At 45.3% G+C, this 14,905-nt stretch overlaps 1 protein-coding gene across 3 annotated transcripts in view; it reads right to left on the reverse strand.

Moving 5' to 3' along the window:
- USP53 (ubiquitin specific peptidase 53) overlaps window positions 1-14,559 on the reverse strand; it is a 41,228-nt gene extending 26,669 nt beyond the window's left edge. For all 3 annotated transcript variants that reach the window (XR_011363993.1, XM_069978445.1, XM_069978444.1), the window contains exons 1-2: window positions 14,008-14,559; window positions 2,711-2,803 (exon numbers count right to left, since the gene is read on the reverse strand). Coding sequence is in view for 2 of the 3 variants with exons in the window: in XM_069978445.1 (XP_069834546.1) it covers window positions 2,711-2,803; window positions 14,008-14,154 (240 nt within the window). In the remaining variant the exon portion in view is untranslated. The remainder of the gene's footprint in view (window positions 1-2,710; window positions 2,804-14,007) is intronic.
- Window positions 14,560-14,905: the final 346 nt, after the last annotated feature.

Raw genomic sequence — 14,905 nt, forward strand, 5'->3', positions numbered from 1 at the left:
CCACATCGCTCCTCATCTCGGTAATATAGCTGGAGAACCTCTCCAATATACTAGGTAATATAAAGCTGTAAAAAAAAAATTTATATATATATATATATATATATATATATATATATATATATATATATATATATATATATATATATATATATATAAAGGTTTGCAATACCACACCATATCAGACAAAAAAAAAATACCACAATAGAAAACCTCTCGCCGTGTAAATAACCCAGGTAGGTGAAACTATCCAGGCATTTCCAAGTGAATGCTTAAGGTAAATGCAAACAAACCTGTTTGACTAGAAAACCATGGAAAAGGGAGGAAGAAGAAAAAAAAAAAAAAAAAAAAAAGGGCTGGGGAAAGCTAAATGGCCTTGAGGCAAGTGTGTTTGCATAGTTTTCCCATTTAAGGCCAGTTTCAGAAAAGTGTAATAAAGACGCATTTTGTTGGACTGTTGGTCTAATTCTCTGATCTGGATCATCCTCACAATGCTCTAAAGGCCCTATTCCACGGAACGAATGTTGTTCGTAGTCGGCCGATATCGGCCGCTACGAACGATAATCGTCCCGTGGAATAGAGTGCAACGATCAGCCGACATCGTTCAAGTCAGCTGATCGTTGCAGTCGCTTGTTTTTCAACATGTTGAAAAACAAGCGACTGATACAACGATCTGCTGCCATCGCTCCGTTCAATAGGAGCATCGGCAGCAGACGCTGCTGTATCCTATGGGCTGCCCGGACGATTAGCAATCCTCGAGCAGCCCCTCCCGCACTGACCCGTTCGCTGCTGCCGCGCTGAATAGCGGCAGCAGCGAGCGGGGAACGAGGAGCAAACGAGCGCTGAGAGCGCTCGTTTGCTCCTCTTAACGACCCGTGGAATAGGGGCTTCAGTTAAGGGTTTATGGTGGTTTTACACGGAACGATGTATCGTTCGAATTTGCACGATAACGGTCGAATTGGAACGATAATCGTACGTGTAAACGCAGCGGTCAAGCAACGAGCGAAAAATCGTTCATTTTGATCTTTCAACAAGTTCTCAAATAGTCGTTGATCGTTTGCAAAAAAAAAAAATCGCAGATCGTTCAGTGTAAACAGTCTTTCAACGATTTCCCCTATGTGTGAGATAGGCTTAAGTGATCGCAAAACGAATATTCCATACGATGTATCGTTCTGTCTAAACGCCGATCGTTATAAAAAAAAAAAAAAAAAAAAAAAAATGTTCATTCAATATCATTAATCATGCGATTGGGCGAATTATCGCTCCGTGTAAAACCACCATTAGTCCCGTGGTTTGGATCAAATTGTGTCAGTAATACAGATGCAATTTAAAAAAAAAATAAAAAAACAGGTGGCACCTTCCTCAGGTATGTTAGTTTTTCCTGGAATCCAGGCTAGAGATGAGCGCAACCCAAGCATGTTCAGGTCCATCCAAACCCAAGCGTGCAGCATTTGATTACCGGTGGCTGAAGTTGGATGCAGCCTGGAAAACATGCATACAGCCACAGGCTGTATCCCTGTTTTCCAGGACTCCCTAGGGCTGCATCCAACTTCTTCAGCCATGCTAACCAAACACTGCACGCTTGAGTACGGACAGATCAGAGAATGCTCGAGTTGTGCTCATCTCTAATCCTGGCAAATAGTAGTTTTGTAGATGGTGCTCCAGTTTAGAGCAAGTTGCAGTCCATGAGAAATTCAAGTGCACAGATTGGTGGCACTCACCATTGTAGAAAAAAAAAACAACAACTTTGCCGCCTTTATTCTTATATCATGTGGAATACACACACACACACACACACACACTACAAGTGCCCCTGGACAATGTGGTTGTTGGCTCTAGGTATTGTGTATATCCTGTGTATCCCACATGCTATAGGAATAAAGGCACAGGGGAATTCATCAAGCTGTGCTACTTACATTTTTGCTCAGCTGAGAGCAGTCTTTCCCTGACAGGCATACAAAGGCTATGTTCACACTACATATAACACCGTCCATTGTGTTATACTGCCCGACTCCGTTCCGCAAGTTCCTGCAGCCAATAATGCTATATCGGCTGCAGGAAAATTATCTCTATACAATTGAATTGTGGGTACCGTTGGGTGTGCTCCGCAATTCAATTAACCATTGAATACAATGGGCACACTTTACATTGTGCCGGAAATAGGCATATTCGTTATTTTGACTAATGAAGTCGGAACACTGCGTGCAGGATTGCACTGAATGCAATGCAATGCCGCTGCAGAAAAAAAAAACGGACGTTGATTTCACTGCCATCAGCCTCCGTTCTTTTCTAAACGTAGACAAACATAGTGGGAACGTAGTCAAACACAGCTGTAAATAGACGCAGATTCATAAAGCTGGGTGCAACTTTGGATGAATAAGAGGGAAAGGCTGCACGTGTACTCGCCAGCATAAGCAGAGCCGTTCATAGACTGCAGATGATGAATTCTCCCTAAAGTTTTTTATACAATGGTGAGGGCCGCTGATCGGTGTTCCTGAATTTCTTACAAAATGTAGAAATGCTGAAAGTGGCCTAAACCTTATAATCTTTGTTCCCGTGTTTAGGTGCTCTGATGCAGTTTTTGATGAACGGAAGACACCTATAAAGCAAAGACTGAGACGTCTCTTTTTAATTCCTAGCTTTGGATTCAAACACTGCTATAAAAAACCAGAATGTGAAGGTACGTTATCAAGATGGTAGTATGGCTTCTTACCTTTAAAGCACAAAATATGCACGCCTCCCCTAGGCAAACATGGCCGGTCAGCCCACGCAAGCTGCGCCGAAAGATGTCTAATTGCCACAAAACCTGTAAGAGAAATGGTAGGATAAAATAAGCCAATATGAAAATGCTTTACGGGGGTATGATGGGATATGGTCGCCTCCAACACCAAACCTGAGGCTGTACTATTCTGAGAACATTTCACCGTCTGTGCAGAGAACAGAATCTGCCGGCATTTCTGTATTGGCCAAATAGCTGGAGAAGGCCTGAACTTGATGGACATGCGTTTTCTATACTTATGTAAGGGTATGTTCACACTGAGGAATAGGCGAGCCGAATCCGTGTGCATATTCTGCTTGATATTCCGCCTGTAAAATATGTATAGAGCAATGTCCCATCGTGTTCAATGGGATTTCTGCTCTGTTGTTTGCACAGACAAATTTATACGCGGAACGTTCCACCGCGGATTCACTTTCTGCCCAAAGAATTGACATGTCTGCTAAAGAATCCCATAGAAGTCATTGGGGCTATGAATTTACAATTTCCTCTTGAATTGCATGCCTATTCCTCCAGAGCTGAAGACGAGAAAATTCCAAGCAGGAGAAAAACTTTCCTTCTAATTTCCTCACCTATTCCTCAGTGTGAACATACCCTGACTGTACAGTTATCTAATAGCTGCCTTTGGCTGAGATAGCCCACTCTGCTTTAGGATAATGTCACACTGTATAAGTTATAAGGATAAATTCATTATTAACATGATGTAACCACTCAATGCAAAAAAGTAGATACAGATCTGACAGTAATGGCAACGGCATCCGCAGCTACAACCTGATCCTATACTAAGAATCACACACCACTCCTCCTTCAGAAATTAAAGCCTTATTTTTATTCGTACAAACTTTTGACAAAGTCACAGCTTTGTATCACACCAGTTCTCAGGGTCCCATTACACGGAGCGATTTTTTTAACGATTAACGATAAACAAACAAGATTGTTTATCGTTAACCTGAAATCGTTCACCATATTACACAGAATGATAGTCATTAGTTACGATCGTTACTATGATCACTGTTGTGATCACTATGATCATTATTGCGATAGTTAGGGTACTATTACACGGAACGATAATCGGACGATTATCGCTCTGTGTAATAAATACAACGATATAGGTTTGAACCTATAATTGTTGGGCGCCGACCGCACATCGCTACGTGTAATAGCGGTGCACGGCCGGCGACTGACGATTTACATTACCTATCCAGGCTGCAGGGCCCCGCGCTCCAGCGCGGCCTCTCTGAGCTTACAGGCCGGGAACGGCCAGTGATTGGCTGAGCGGTCTGTCAGCTGAGACAGGCCGCTCTGAAGCTGGAGCGTGTAGGACCTGGGGAGAAGAAGACCACAAGAGAAGCCCTGCAGCCTGGACAGGTAATGTATAAAGTAAAGGCAAGGGCTGCAAGGACATCAGTAATGATGTCCCTGCAGCCCTTGTTAAATGATAATCGGGCCGTGTAATAGGCCCAGTAAACGTTTACAGTTATTATCGGCCCTTACTATGATCGTTATTACAATCGTTACTTTGATCAGTTGCTCCTTCTGATCCCAGAAAAACAATGGACAACGTGCAATTACACTGAACGATTAGTGAAAAAATGCGGAACTTGAGAGAACGAATGTGGAATTACAGCGAACGATTAGCGATGATTTTAGGTTCAGATCTAAATCAACGATCAACAACACACAATACACAGAACGATCATTTAAATTCGAATATAACGATATATCGTCCCGTGTAATAGAAGACTTTGTTCCAATACCTGCTGCACTCCTGACTTATATCCCAGTGAAATAGGCAGCAGTGCACCCTACACCACCTCATCCTACTGACCACAGGAGACAGACTGCTGGGTTGTCTGCAGCCCATTACAGCTATCAGCCATTGGTCACAGCTCCCTTACAAGGGGAGAGGTGCAACCCATGACCATTTGATAATTTCTTTAGGTCCAGACCCAAAATCGGCCGACAAGCGCGCATTGCTACGTTTCATGGCAATACGCGGCTGACGGCTAACAATGAAATGAACTGTTGATGCATTACCTTCTCCACGCTCCAGTCTCCTCCTGCTTCTCTTAACAGGCCGCTCAGCCAATCAGTGATAGCCTGAGCGGCCTGTCAGCTCAGAGAAGCAGAATGCAGGAGGAGACCAGTAGCATGGACAGGTAATGTATGAACAGTTTAGGGCAAGGGCTGCATGGACATCATTAACTATGTCTGTGCAGCCCTTGGTAAAAAGATAATAAAGCTGTGTAATAGGCTTAGACCGGCGCTCGCTTACATTATTGATCGGGCTGTCATCGGCCCGTGTAGTAGGACCCTTATACTTTACATGAGACTTCTGGCCCACATGGTACGCGAGGGTTTACGAATCAGAACTGCATTGAGAACCAGAGCCAGCAGCATAACAGAAACACAGAGTCAGGAAGGCAGGAGGAGCAAGACAGCCTCTGCCTCTCACCAGCCTTAGGGTCCATTTACACAGAAAGATTATCTGTCAAAGATTTGAAGCTAAAGCCAGGAATGGATATGAAAAGAGGATAAATCTCAGGCTTTCATTTATGACCTGATCTCTGTTTATAGTCCGTTTCTGGCTTTGGCTTCAAATCTTTGGCAGATAATCTTTCTGTGTAAATGGACCCTTAGGATCTTGCTTTGGTGTAAGAGCTCTCTGTACTGGGTGGGAGGGGGAGTGGGGGAGGGGAATGGTCTGCATAGCGGGGTGTACAGTCCTGTTCTCTCACCAAGGAAGTCTTCCTCATCTTCCAAATCATGGCAGATCCACTTCAGGCTGGGGCTTGCATCAGGGGACAGGACTGTGGAGGTAATCTCTCCATAGCTGTAACCCCTCTCTTCCCGGACAGAGAGTGCTGCATGTATGTGCCCACATCTGCCCTGCTCATTCCTCCCTGCAGTCTCTGTCCGTCCTTGTGTTTCCCATCCTCTCCATAACTGTACAGTAACTTATAATATCACATATTCTGATGTTTCTTTCATTAGTTTTACATGTTATTCAGAATAATAAATCATTTTTGGGGTGTGGAACCAATTATCTGCATTTCTCTGATTTCTTATGGGAAAATTTGCTTTGATTAAAGTGCGGTCCCAGAACGAATTATGCTCCTAATCCAAGGCACCACTGTACTTACTACTAAAACAGTCTGGTTACCAAACCAATTCTGAGGCAGTTTTTAACAACTAACCTTAAAGTGTCACTGTCATATTTTTTGTTTTTGCAGAAATCAATAGTACAGGCGATTTTAAGAAACTTTGTAATTGGATTTATTAGGCAAATATGCCATTATCTGCATTCAAAAAGACTTTCCCCAGGTCCCCCCCCCCTCCTCTGTCACTCACTTCTCATTATCAGGAAATCTCGACTTTTTACATCAGTCGGGCTCTGTTTGTTCTATGGAGAGGGGAGGGGGAAGGAGGGAGATAGTCAGCAGCAGAGAACAAAGGATTACACAGCGGGACCTGTGTGAAAGCCGTATTCAGAGGTCAGTGCTGACCTCAGAGGAGATAGCCCGGTGATGTAGCTGTAAATTAACTCTTTGTTGTCCTGTTTTGGTGCCTCATCTCCCTCCACCGCTCCCCTTTCTATAGAGAACTATGAAGACGGGGGAGAGCTTTAAACTGCTTTCTCATGATAAAAATGCATTTTTCGGCTAATAAGCCCAATTAGCAAGTTTCTTAAAAATCGCCTGGATTATTGATTTCTGTTAAAAAAAATAATAATAATTAAACGACAGTGACACTTTAAACAACCATTCCTACCAAAAGTAAGGCTACCGAGTTTTCTCTTGCCCCTAGCAACCAATCAGATTCCAGCTTTCATTTTCCAAAGAGTCTGTGAGGAATGAAAGGTGGAATCTGATTGGTTGCTAGGGGCAACGGGGCCTGTCTCACTTTACCTTATGTTTGATAAATCTCCCCCATTGATTTCTGAAAAGTGACGCTTTAAAAAAAAAAAAAAAAAAAATGGTAAAAGTTGGACCGGCATTTTCCTGGTGACAAGCGCTTTCATTAGGACAACTATTTTCTTCTTTAATCTCATGAAGGAAATATATTGGAGTGAATAGGAGCTGGAAAGCATTTCCTTCCTTCTTTTAAAGGCCTCTTGGTGGCTTTTATCTACAGCTCTAAGGAAACGTAATGTTCCACATCAAGAATCTTCCAGCAACAAACCTGATATTTTCTATGTGAAAGTCTCCTGACCAAGTAAAAGCAACGTCCTCTGCACGTTCTGGCCCGCTGTACCATAGCAGGTCACACTTTCTTCTGTCTCCCTCACCCAGTCACTCGCCTAGGTAATGTCCTGGCATACCTTACGCTTGCCTCACTGTACTTTATAATGAGGTCAATGGATGCAAATGCTGTTCACGGATCCTGCTACCTCCCACACATGGGTGGACTAACTACTGGGGAACCATAGGCACATAGATTAACAGAGAACTATTTAAAGGGGTTGTCCAGCAAAAATCTTTTTCTTCTGAATAAACTGATATCAAGTCTTCCCATACTTTTCAGCTGCTGTATGTCCTGCAGGAAATGGTGTTTTCTTTTCAGTCTGACACAGTGCTCTCTGCTGCCATCTCTGGCCAAGACAGGAACTCCATTTTCTATGAATCCCCAAAGAAAACCTCTCCTGCTCTGGACAGTTCCTGTCGCAGCAAGAGATATCAGCAGAGAGCACTGTGTCAGACCGAAAATAAAACACTTCCTGCAGGACATACAGCAGCTAATAAGTATGGGAAGACTTGAGAATTTTTTTTAATAGAAGTAAATTACAAATCTATGTAACTTTCTGACACCAGTTGATATGAAAGAAAAAGATTTTCGCTGGGCAACCCTTTTAAAATGTAAGAATAGACCAGATATGGTAGCTTTGGATTGGCTCCTTACATTGGTCCACTTTTCATGATGCAATGGATACAGTATTGAAAGGTAGGTCCATTGTTATAAGTATTGTTTTCTCCTAGTCTGACACAGTGATATATATCAAATCCCTATAGAAAACCTTTCCTGCTCTGAACAATTCCTGTCACGGACAGAGGTGGCAGCAGAGAGCACTGTGTCAGACTGGAAAGAATACACCACTTCCTGCAGGACATACAGCAGCTGATAAGTACTGGAAGATGTTTAAATAGAAGTTACAAATCTATATAAATTTTGGATCCCAGTTGATCGGAATATAAATTTTATTTTCATCCAGGTTCCCCTTTAAAGTGACTCTGTACCCACAATCTGACCCCCCCAAACCACTTGTACCTTCGGATAGCTGCTTTTAATCCAAGATCTGTCCTGCGGTCCGTTCGGCAGGGGATGCAGTTATTGTCATAAAAACAACTTTTAATCCGGTAGTGCTGTGTCTAACGGTCGGGGCTTACATTTGTATATGCATTAGGCTGGCACCACCTCTCTGTCCTTCCTCCCCACCCTCCTCATCATTAGGAATACTCCAGGCAGATTGCTTCCTATTCCCCACCTGTGGCAGCCCGGCACATGGGCTGGATCGTTAATACACCTGTGCAAAGCTCAAACAGCAGTAAATGTTCCTGGATCATTCCTAATAATGAGGAGGGTGGGGAGGGGTGGTGCCAGCCTAATGCATATACAAATGTAAGCCCTGGACGTTAGACACAGCGCTGCTGGATTAAAAGTTGTTTTTATGACAACAACTGCATCCCCTGCCGAACGGACCCCAGGACAGATCTTGGATTAAAAGCAGCTATCCGAAGGTACAAGCGGTTTGGGGGGTCAGATTGTGGGTACAGAGTCACTTTAAATCTACACCACAGTTCAGTGTGAACTAAGGAGCGGATTGTCATTGGAAACAGCAGAAAGCATAGTCATATTTTCACATGTAGGAATCTGCATGGGGAAAAATAGCAAACTAGGCCTTAAGAGATAGACAACTGCCCGTTGAGGCGGAAAGAAACAATGCTGCCTCTAATATGATCATAAAGCGGAATTCCCAGCAGAGGGAATTTTAACAAAAACGTTCCACGTCAATTCCTCAGTGTGAACATACCCCTAAAGGTTGCAAGATTTCAGCACCTGTGAGAAGTCCTATTAGTTCAGATTTTGGCCATGTTCACACATGGCAAAACAGCATCTGTTCTGTGACACGGCCATGTCACAGAACGGCCGCTGTCTGAGATGTTCAAACTGGCTGATAATGCAGTATCGGCCAGGTGAACATCACTTCAACTTAATTGGAATGCGGGCACATTCCACTCCAATTAGCCATAACACACAATGTAAAAGTACAAACAGAAGCTTTACTTTACATTGTCTGCACAGTCTATTTCGTGCACCCGATGTTCAATGAATAGCGGCAGCACAGAATAAACATGTCAGTTTTCTGTGCGGCTGCATGGAACCCCAACCGGAGTGTATACACTGTGGCCGGGATTCCATAGGGGTTAATGCAATCATCTGCTATCATTTAACAACAGCCGTTGTTGCAAACCTGCAACAACGGCCATTGTTTAATCAAAAAATACATAGGGGAAGATTTATTAAACATGGTGTAAAGTGAAAGAGTCTATGAGGAATGAAAGGTGGAATCTGATTGGTTGCTAGGGGCAACTGAGCCAGTTTCACTTTACACCATGTTTGATAAATCTCCCCCATAGTGTGAACAAGGCCTTTCACTGTATATATAAAAAAAAAAAAAAAAAAAAAAAAAAAAAAAAAAAAAACTCAACCAAACTATGGTTTACAGTCATACATGACCGGCCTCTGACCTTCTCTGTAAACTTCGAGGTGGAGGAACTCTGCACCTTCAGGTGGTTATTTCAGACCTACTGCCTCCACTTTCCTCTACAAGAAGAGTGCATGTTACCACACACCAGTGGACACGCGCTGGTCTGTCACCGGTCACAAGCCGTCAGCACCAAAAGAACCACAAAGTAAACACACTTTGACACTAATGCATACGTCGCGGCCGTTACTGAGCGTGGAATAGCTGAGTAGAGGGTAGGACTACAACAACAACAACATTTATGACTCTGCTAAACCCGTTCTTTGCCGATAATCCGCCACTAAACAAATCTAGCATGTTATAGTATCAGGGAAATCTGGTCACATGACCGAACCTTTGCTCTCCAGCTGCTGCAAAACTACAACTCCCATCATGCCTGGACAGCCAAAGCTAACGCTTTGGCTGTCCATGCATGATGGGAGTTGTAGTTTTGCAACAGCTGGAGAGCCAAGGTTCCCTACCCCTTACCTAATGTATCGAACAAACTACAACACTGCCCGATCACCAAAGCAAATGAGGGATAATGGAGTTTCGCTGTTATTTGTCATACAGACAGAACACGGCCCTAAAGCCACAGTCCGGTCATTTATTAACTAGTCGGACAACAACGAATGAATGCAAGATCAATAGGATAGACAAACATGCTGTACTATGGCGGTATAAATTATTCACATGATAGCTGACACTTGTCACAGACGCCTCTGGTCAGCTCAGCAAGGCCGCAAACAACTGGGAGAAACAGAGGTCCGGTTGTGTCCTGTATACAGGGACGTCTCCGTATACTATAATGCCGACCGGCGGACGTCACAAAGCAGAACAAAAGGCTACGACACCTACAAGTCACCATACAATCCTGGACACAAATAGCATCAGTGTGTGCCGCAACATATTTATTAGCACAGATGTCCAATATTACAGAAAAACCAACGCTAAGCACAGGATCCCAGGTTACAGCAGCCAACACTGGTGTGTGTGAGTGTGTATGCACACACACACACCTGTATATATATGTGTGCGTATAGAGCAGCCAGTCATATCACAGACAGCAAGCTGCCAGATACAGGAGGACGGGGGTTGTACAAGACCCAATCCCGCACGAGATGTAGTAACACTGACCATGTGAGCTTGGGGAGTGGGGTATACAGCAAGTCTTCTATATACAAAAGGTGTACAGTACAACTAGCATGTACACACAGGAAAGCAGCAGCTTAGAGGGATGTGTCACCAGGTATCATGTCACCATATACAAGCACCATCATATCACCAGACATACACAACAACCTGCATCATGTTCTAAACACCAGAACAACCAGCATCTTGCTGCCACATTCCAGAAGTATATACAACCTTCCGCATCATGTCGCCAGGCACCAGATATACAACCATCCGCATCATGTCGCCAGGCACCAGATATACAACCATCCGCATCATGTCGCCAGACCCCAGATATACAACCATCAGCATCATGCTGCCAGGCACCAGATATACAACCATCCGCATCATGCCGCCAGGCACCAGATATACAACCATCCGCATCATGCCGCCAGGCACCAGATATACAACCATCCGCATCATGTCGCCAGGCACCAGATATACAACCATCCGCATCATGTCGCCAGGCACCAGATATACAACCATCCGCATCATGTCGCCAGGCACCAGATATACAACCATCCGCATCATGTCGCCAGACCCCAGATATACAACCATCAGCATCATGCTGCCAGGCACCAGATATACAACCATCCGCATCACGTCGCCAGACCCCAGATATACAACCATCCGCAGTATGCTGCCAGACCCCAGATATACAACCATCAGCATCATGCTGCCAGGCACCAGATATACAACCATCAGCATCATGCTGCCAGACCCCAGATATACAACCATCCCCATCATGCCACCAGGCACCAGACGGATAACATGATGCCAGCTATTGTATAACACCAGGTATACATGACATTTGGCATTATGTTGCCAGACACCACAACAATCATCATGTTGTTACACTTTAGGGATACACAACAACCAGCATAATGTCTCCAAGCACCAGGCATATACAACAACAACCATCATGTACCCAAAGGTTCCCATACAGGTGCATACTACAACCATCAGTTGTGTACTGCAACTACCATGATCCTGTATCAGCACACAGGTGTGCATCATCATCGTTATGTATCATTAAGGTGTGCACTACAACAATCATCATGTACCAGCATACAAATGTGTTCTACAACCACCATTATCCTGCAGTAGCCCAGAGGTGTGTACTACAACCACCATCATGTACCTGCACACAGGTGTGTACTAGAACCACCATTATCACATATCAGCATAGAGCTATATACTACAACCATCATCATGGATCAGCATACAAGTGTGTACTACAACCACCATCATGTATCAGCAGACAGGTGTGTACTACTTCATCCACTATCATGTACTGGCAGACAGGCATGTACTACTACAACCATCATCATGTATTACCCACCATCATGTATGATCATACAGGTGTGTACTAAAACCCCCATCATGTATCAGCATAGATCTCTGTACTACAACCCCCATCATGTATCAGCATAGATCTCTGTACTACAACCATCATCATGTATCAGCATACAAGTGTGTACTACAACCACCATCATGTACCAGTACACAGGTGTGTACTAGAACCACCATTATCTCATATCAGCATAGAGCTATATACTACAACCATCATCATTGTCATGTATCAGCATACAAGTGTGTACTACAACCACCATCACATATCAACACACAGGTGTGTACTACTACATCCACTATCATGTACTGTCAAACAGGCATGTACTACTACAACCATCATCATCATGTATTACCCACCATCATGTATGATCATACAGGTGTGTACTAAAACCACTATCATGTATCAGCATACAAGTGTGTATTACAAACCATTATCATGTATTAGCATAGATCTCTGTATTACAACCATCACCATGTATCAGCAGACAGGTGTATACTACCACCCCCATCATGTATCAGCAGACAGGTGTATACTACCACCCCCATCATGTATCAGCAGACAGGTGTATACTACCACCCCCATCATGTAGCAGCAGACAGGTGTATACTACCACCCCCATCACCATGTATCAGCAGACAGGTGTATACTACCACCCCCATCACCATGTATCAGCAGACAGGTGTATACTACAACCCCCATCACCATGTATCAGCAGACAGGTGTAAACTACAACCCCCATCACCATGTATCAGCAGACAGGTGTAAACTACAACCCCCATCACCATGTATCAGCAGACAGGTGTATACTACCACCCCCATCATGTATCAGCAGACAGGTGTAAACTACAACCCCCATCACCATGTATCAGCAGACAGGTGTATACTACCACCCCCATCATGTATCAGCAGACAGGTGTATACTACCACCCCCATCATGTATCAGCAGACAGGTGTATACTACCACCCCCATCACCATGTATCAGCAGACAGGTGTATACTACCACCCCCATCATGTGTCAGCAGACCGGTGTATACTACCACCCCCATCATGTAGCAGCAGACCGGTGTATACTACCACCCCCATCATGTAGCAGCAGACCGGTGTATACTACCACCCCCATCATGTAGCAGCAGACAGGTGTATACTACCACCCCCATCATGTATCAGCAGACAGGTGTAAACTACAACCCCCATCACCATGTATCAGCAGACAGGTGTATACTACCACCCCCATCATGTATCAGCAGACAGGTGTATACTACCACCCCCATCATGTATCAGCAGACAGGTGTATACTACCACCCCCATCATGTACCAGCAGACAGGTGTATACTACCACCCCCATCATGTACCAGCAGACAGGTGTATACTACCACCCCCATCATGTACCAGCAGACAGGTGTATACTACCACCCCCATCATGTACCAGCAGACAGGTGTATACTACCACCCCCATCATGTACCAGCAGACAGGTGTGTACTACTACAACCCCCATCATGTAGCAGCAGACAGGTGTGTACTACCACCCCCATCATGTATCAGCAGACAGGTGTATACTACCACCCCCATCATGTATCAGCAGACAGGTGTATACTACCACCCCCATCATGTATCAGCAGACAGGTGTATACTACCACCCCCATCATGTATCAGCAGACAGGTGTATACTACCACCCCCATCATGTAGCAGCAGACAGGTGTATACTACCACCCCCATCATGTATCAGCATACAGGTGTATACTACCACCCCCATCATGTACCAGCAGACAGGTGTGTACTACTACAACCCCCATCATGTATCAGCATACAGGTGTATACTACCACCCCCATCATGTAGCAGCAGACAGGTGTATACTACCACCCCCATCATGTAGCAGCAGACAGGTGTGTACTACTACAACCCCCATCATGTAGCAGCAGACAGGTGTGTGTTACATAAGCCGGTACAGCCCGGTCTCTCACCTGCACGGCGCTGTTCAGGAAGCAGCTGTTCTGGCCGGGCTCATTGTAAAGGCCTTTAGTGGGCGCTAAGGAGAGCACGCTGCCCGGCTGGTAGACCTTGCCCAGGTTCCCCCCCGCCTGGCGGCGGAATAGTTTCACCCAGGCCATGTCCGTGCGGCGGGGTAGGAGCGGCGCACAAGGCACAGCAGGTAGGTCCGGACACAGCACTCCTCACACAGGTGTCACTGCTGCCCCTAGTGGCCGGGAAGGCTCCATCTTCTCCCGGTGCCAGCACACGTGTTATGTAGTCCCGGAGCCGCTCACTTCTGTACAGCGATGAGAGGGAGCCGAGGAGACGTGCGGAGGGAGGAGGAGGAGGCGGCCGCCGTGCGGGGGAGGAGGAGGGGCTGCTCTCTGGTTTCAGGAAACGAAAGGAGGAGCTCGTTGATTCTCCTCGCAGCGCCCACCCTGTCAGTCACCCGCCGCTGCAATCCGTACACACATGCGGGAAGACAGCGCCGCGTCCGTTACTGCTCGGGCACTCAGCGAGTCTCCGGGGCGCACGCACCTCGTGACCCCGCCCACTTGTTATTTCTTGTTTTTCTTTTTCCGGGAGCTCACCTGTGCATGACGTGCGGGGGCGGGGCGACCAATCAGCGCCCATCTCACTGCCCACCTGACAGTCAGAGCAGGTGGTGGGCGTGGTCTGTGCTGGACTCGGGTAGAGTCATTGCTCCTAGGGAAGGTTATGCATGGCCCATCCACGAGCCGAGTGATGGCTGACAATATGGTTGCTATGGAAATGCTGCCTAGCAGCACTGGTCCTTTTAAAGTGGTTGTCAGCAGTACATTATGTCCTTAGCAACCAGTCCATATCAGATTCATCAATTACAGGCAGGTTCCTGGGCACATAGTATTA

The sequence above is a fragment of the Dendropsophus ebraccatus genome, chromosome 7, assembly GCF_027789765.1.
Source record: "Dendropsophus ebraccatus isolate aDenEbr1 chromosome 7, aDenEbr1.pat, whole genome shotgun sequence".
Classification (NCBI taxonomy): domain Eukaryota; kingdom Metazoa; phylum Chordata; class Amphibia; order Anura; family Hylidae; genus Dendropsophus; species Dendropsophus ebraccatus.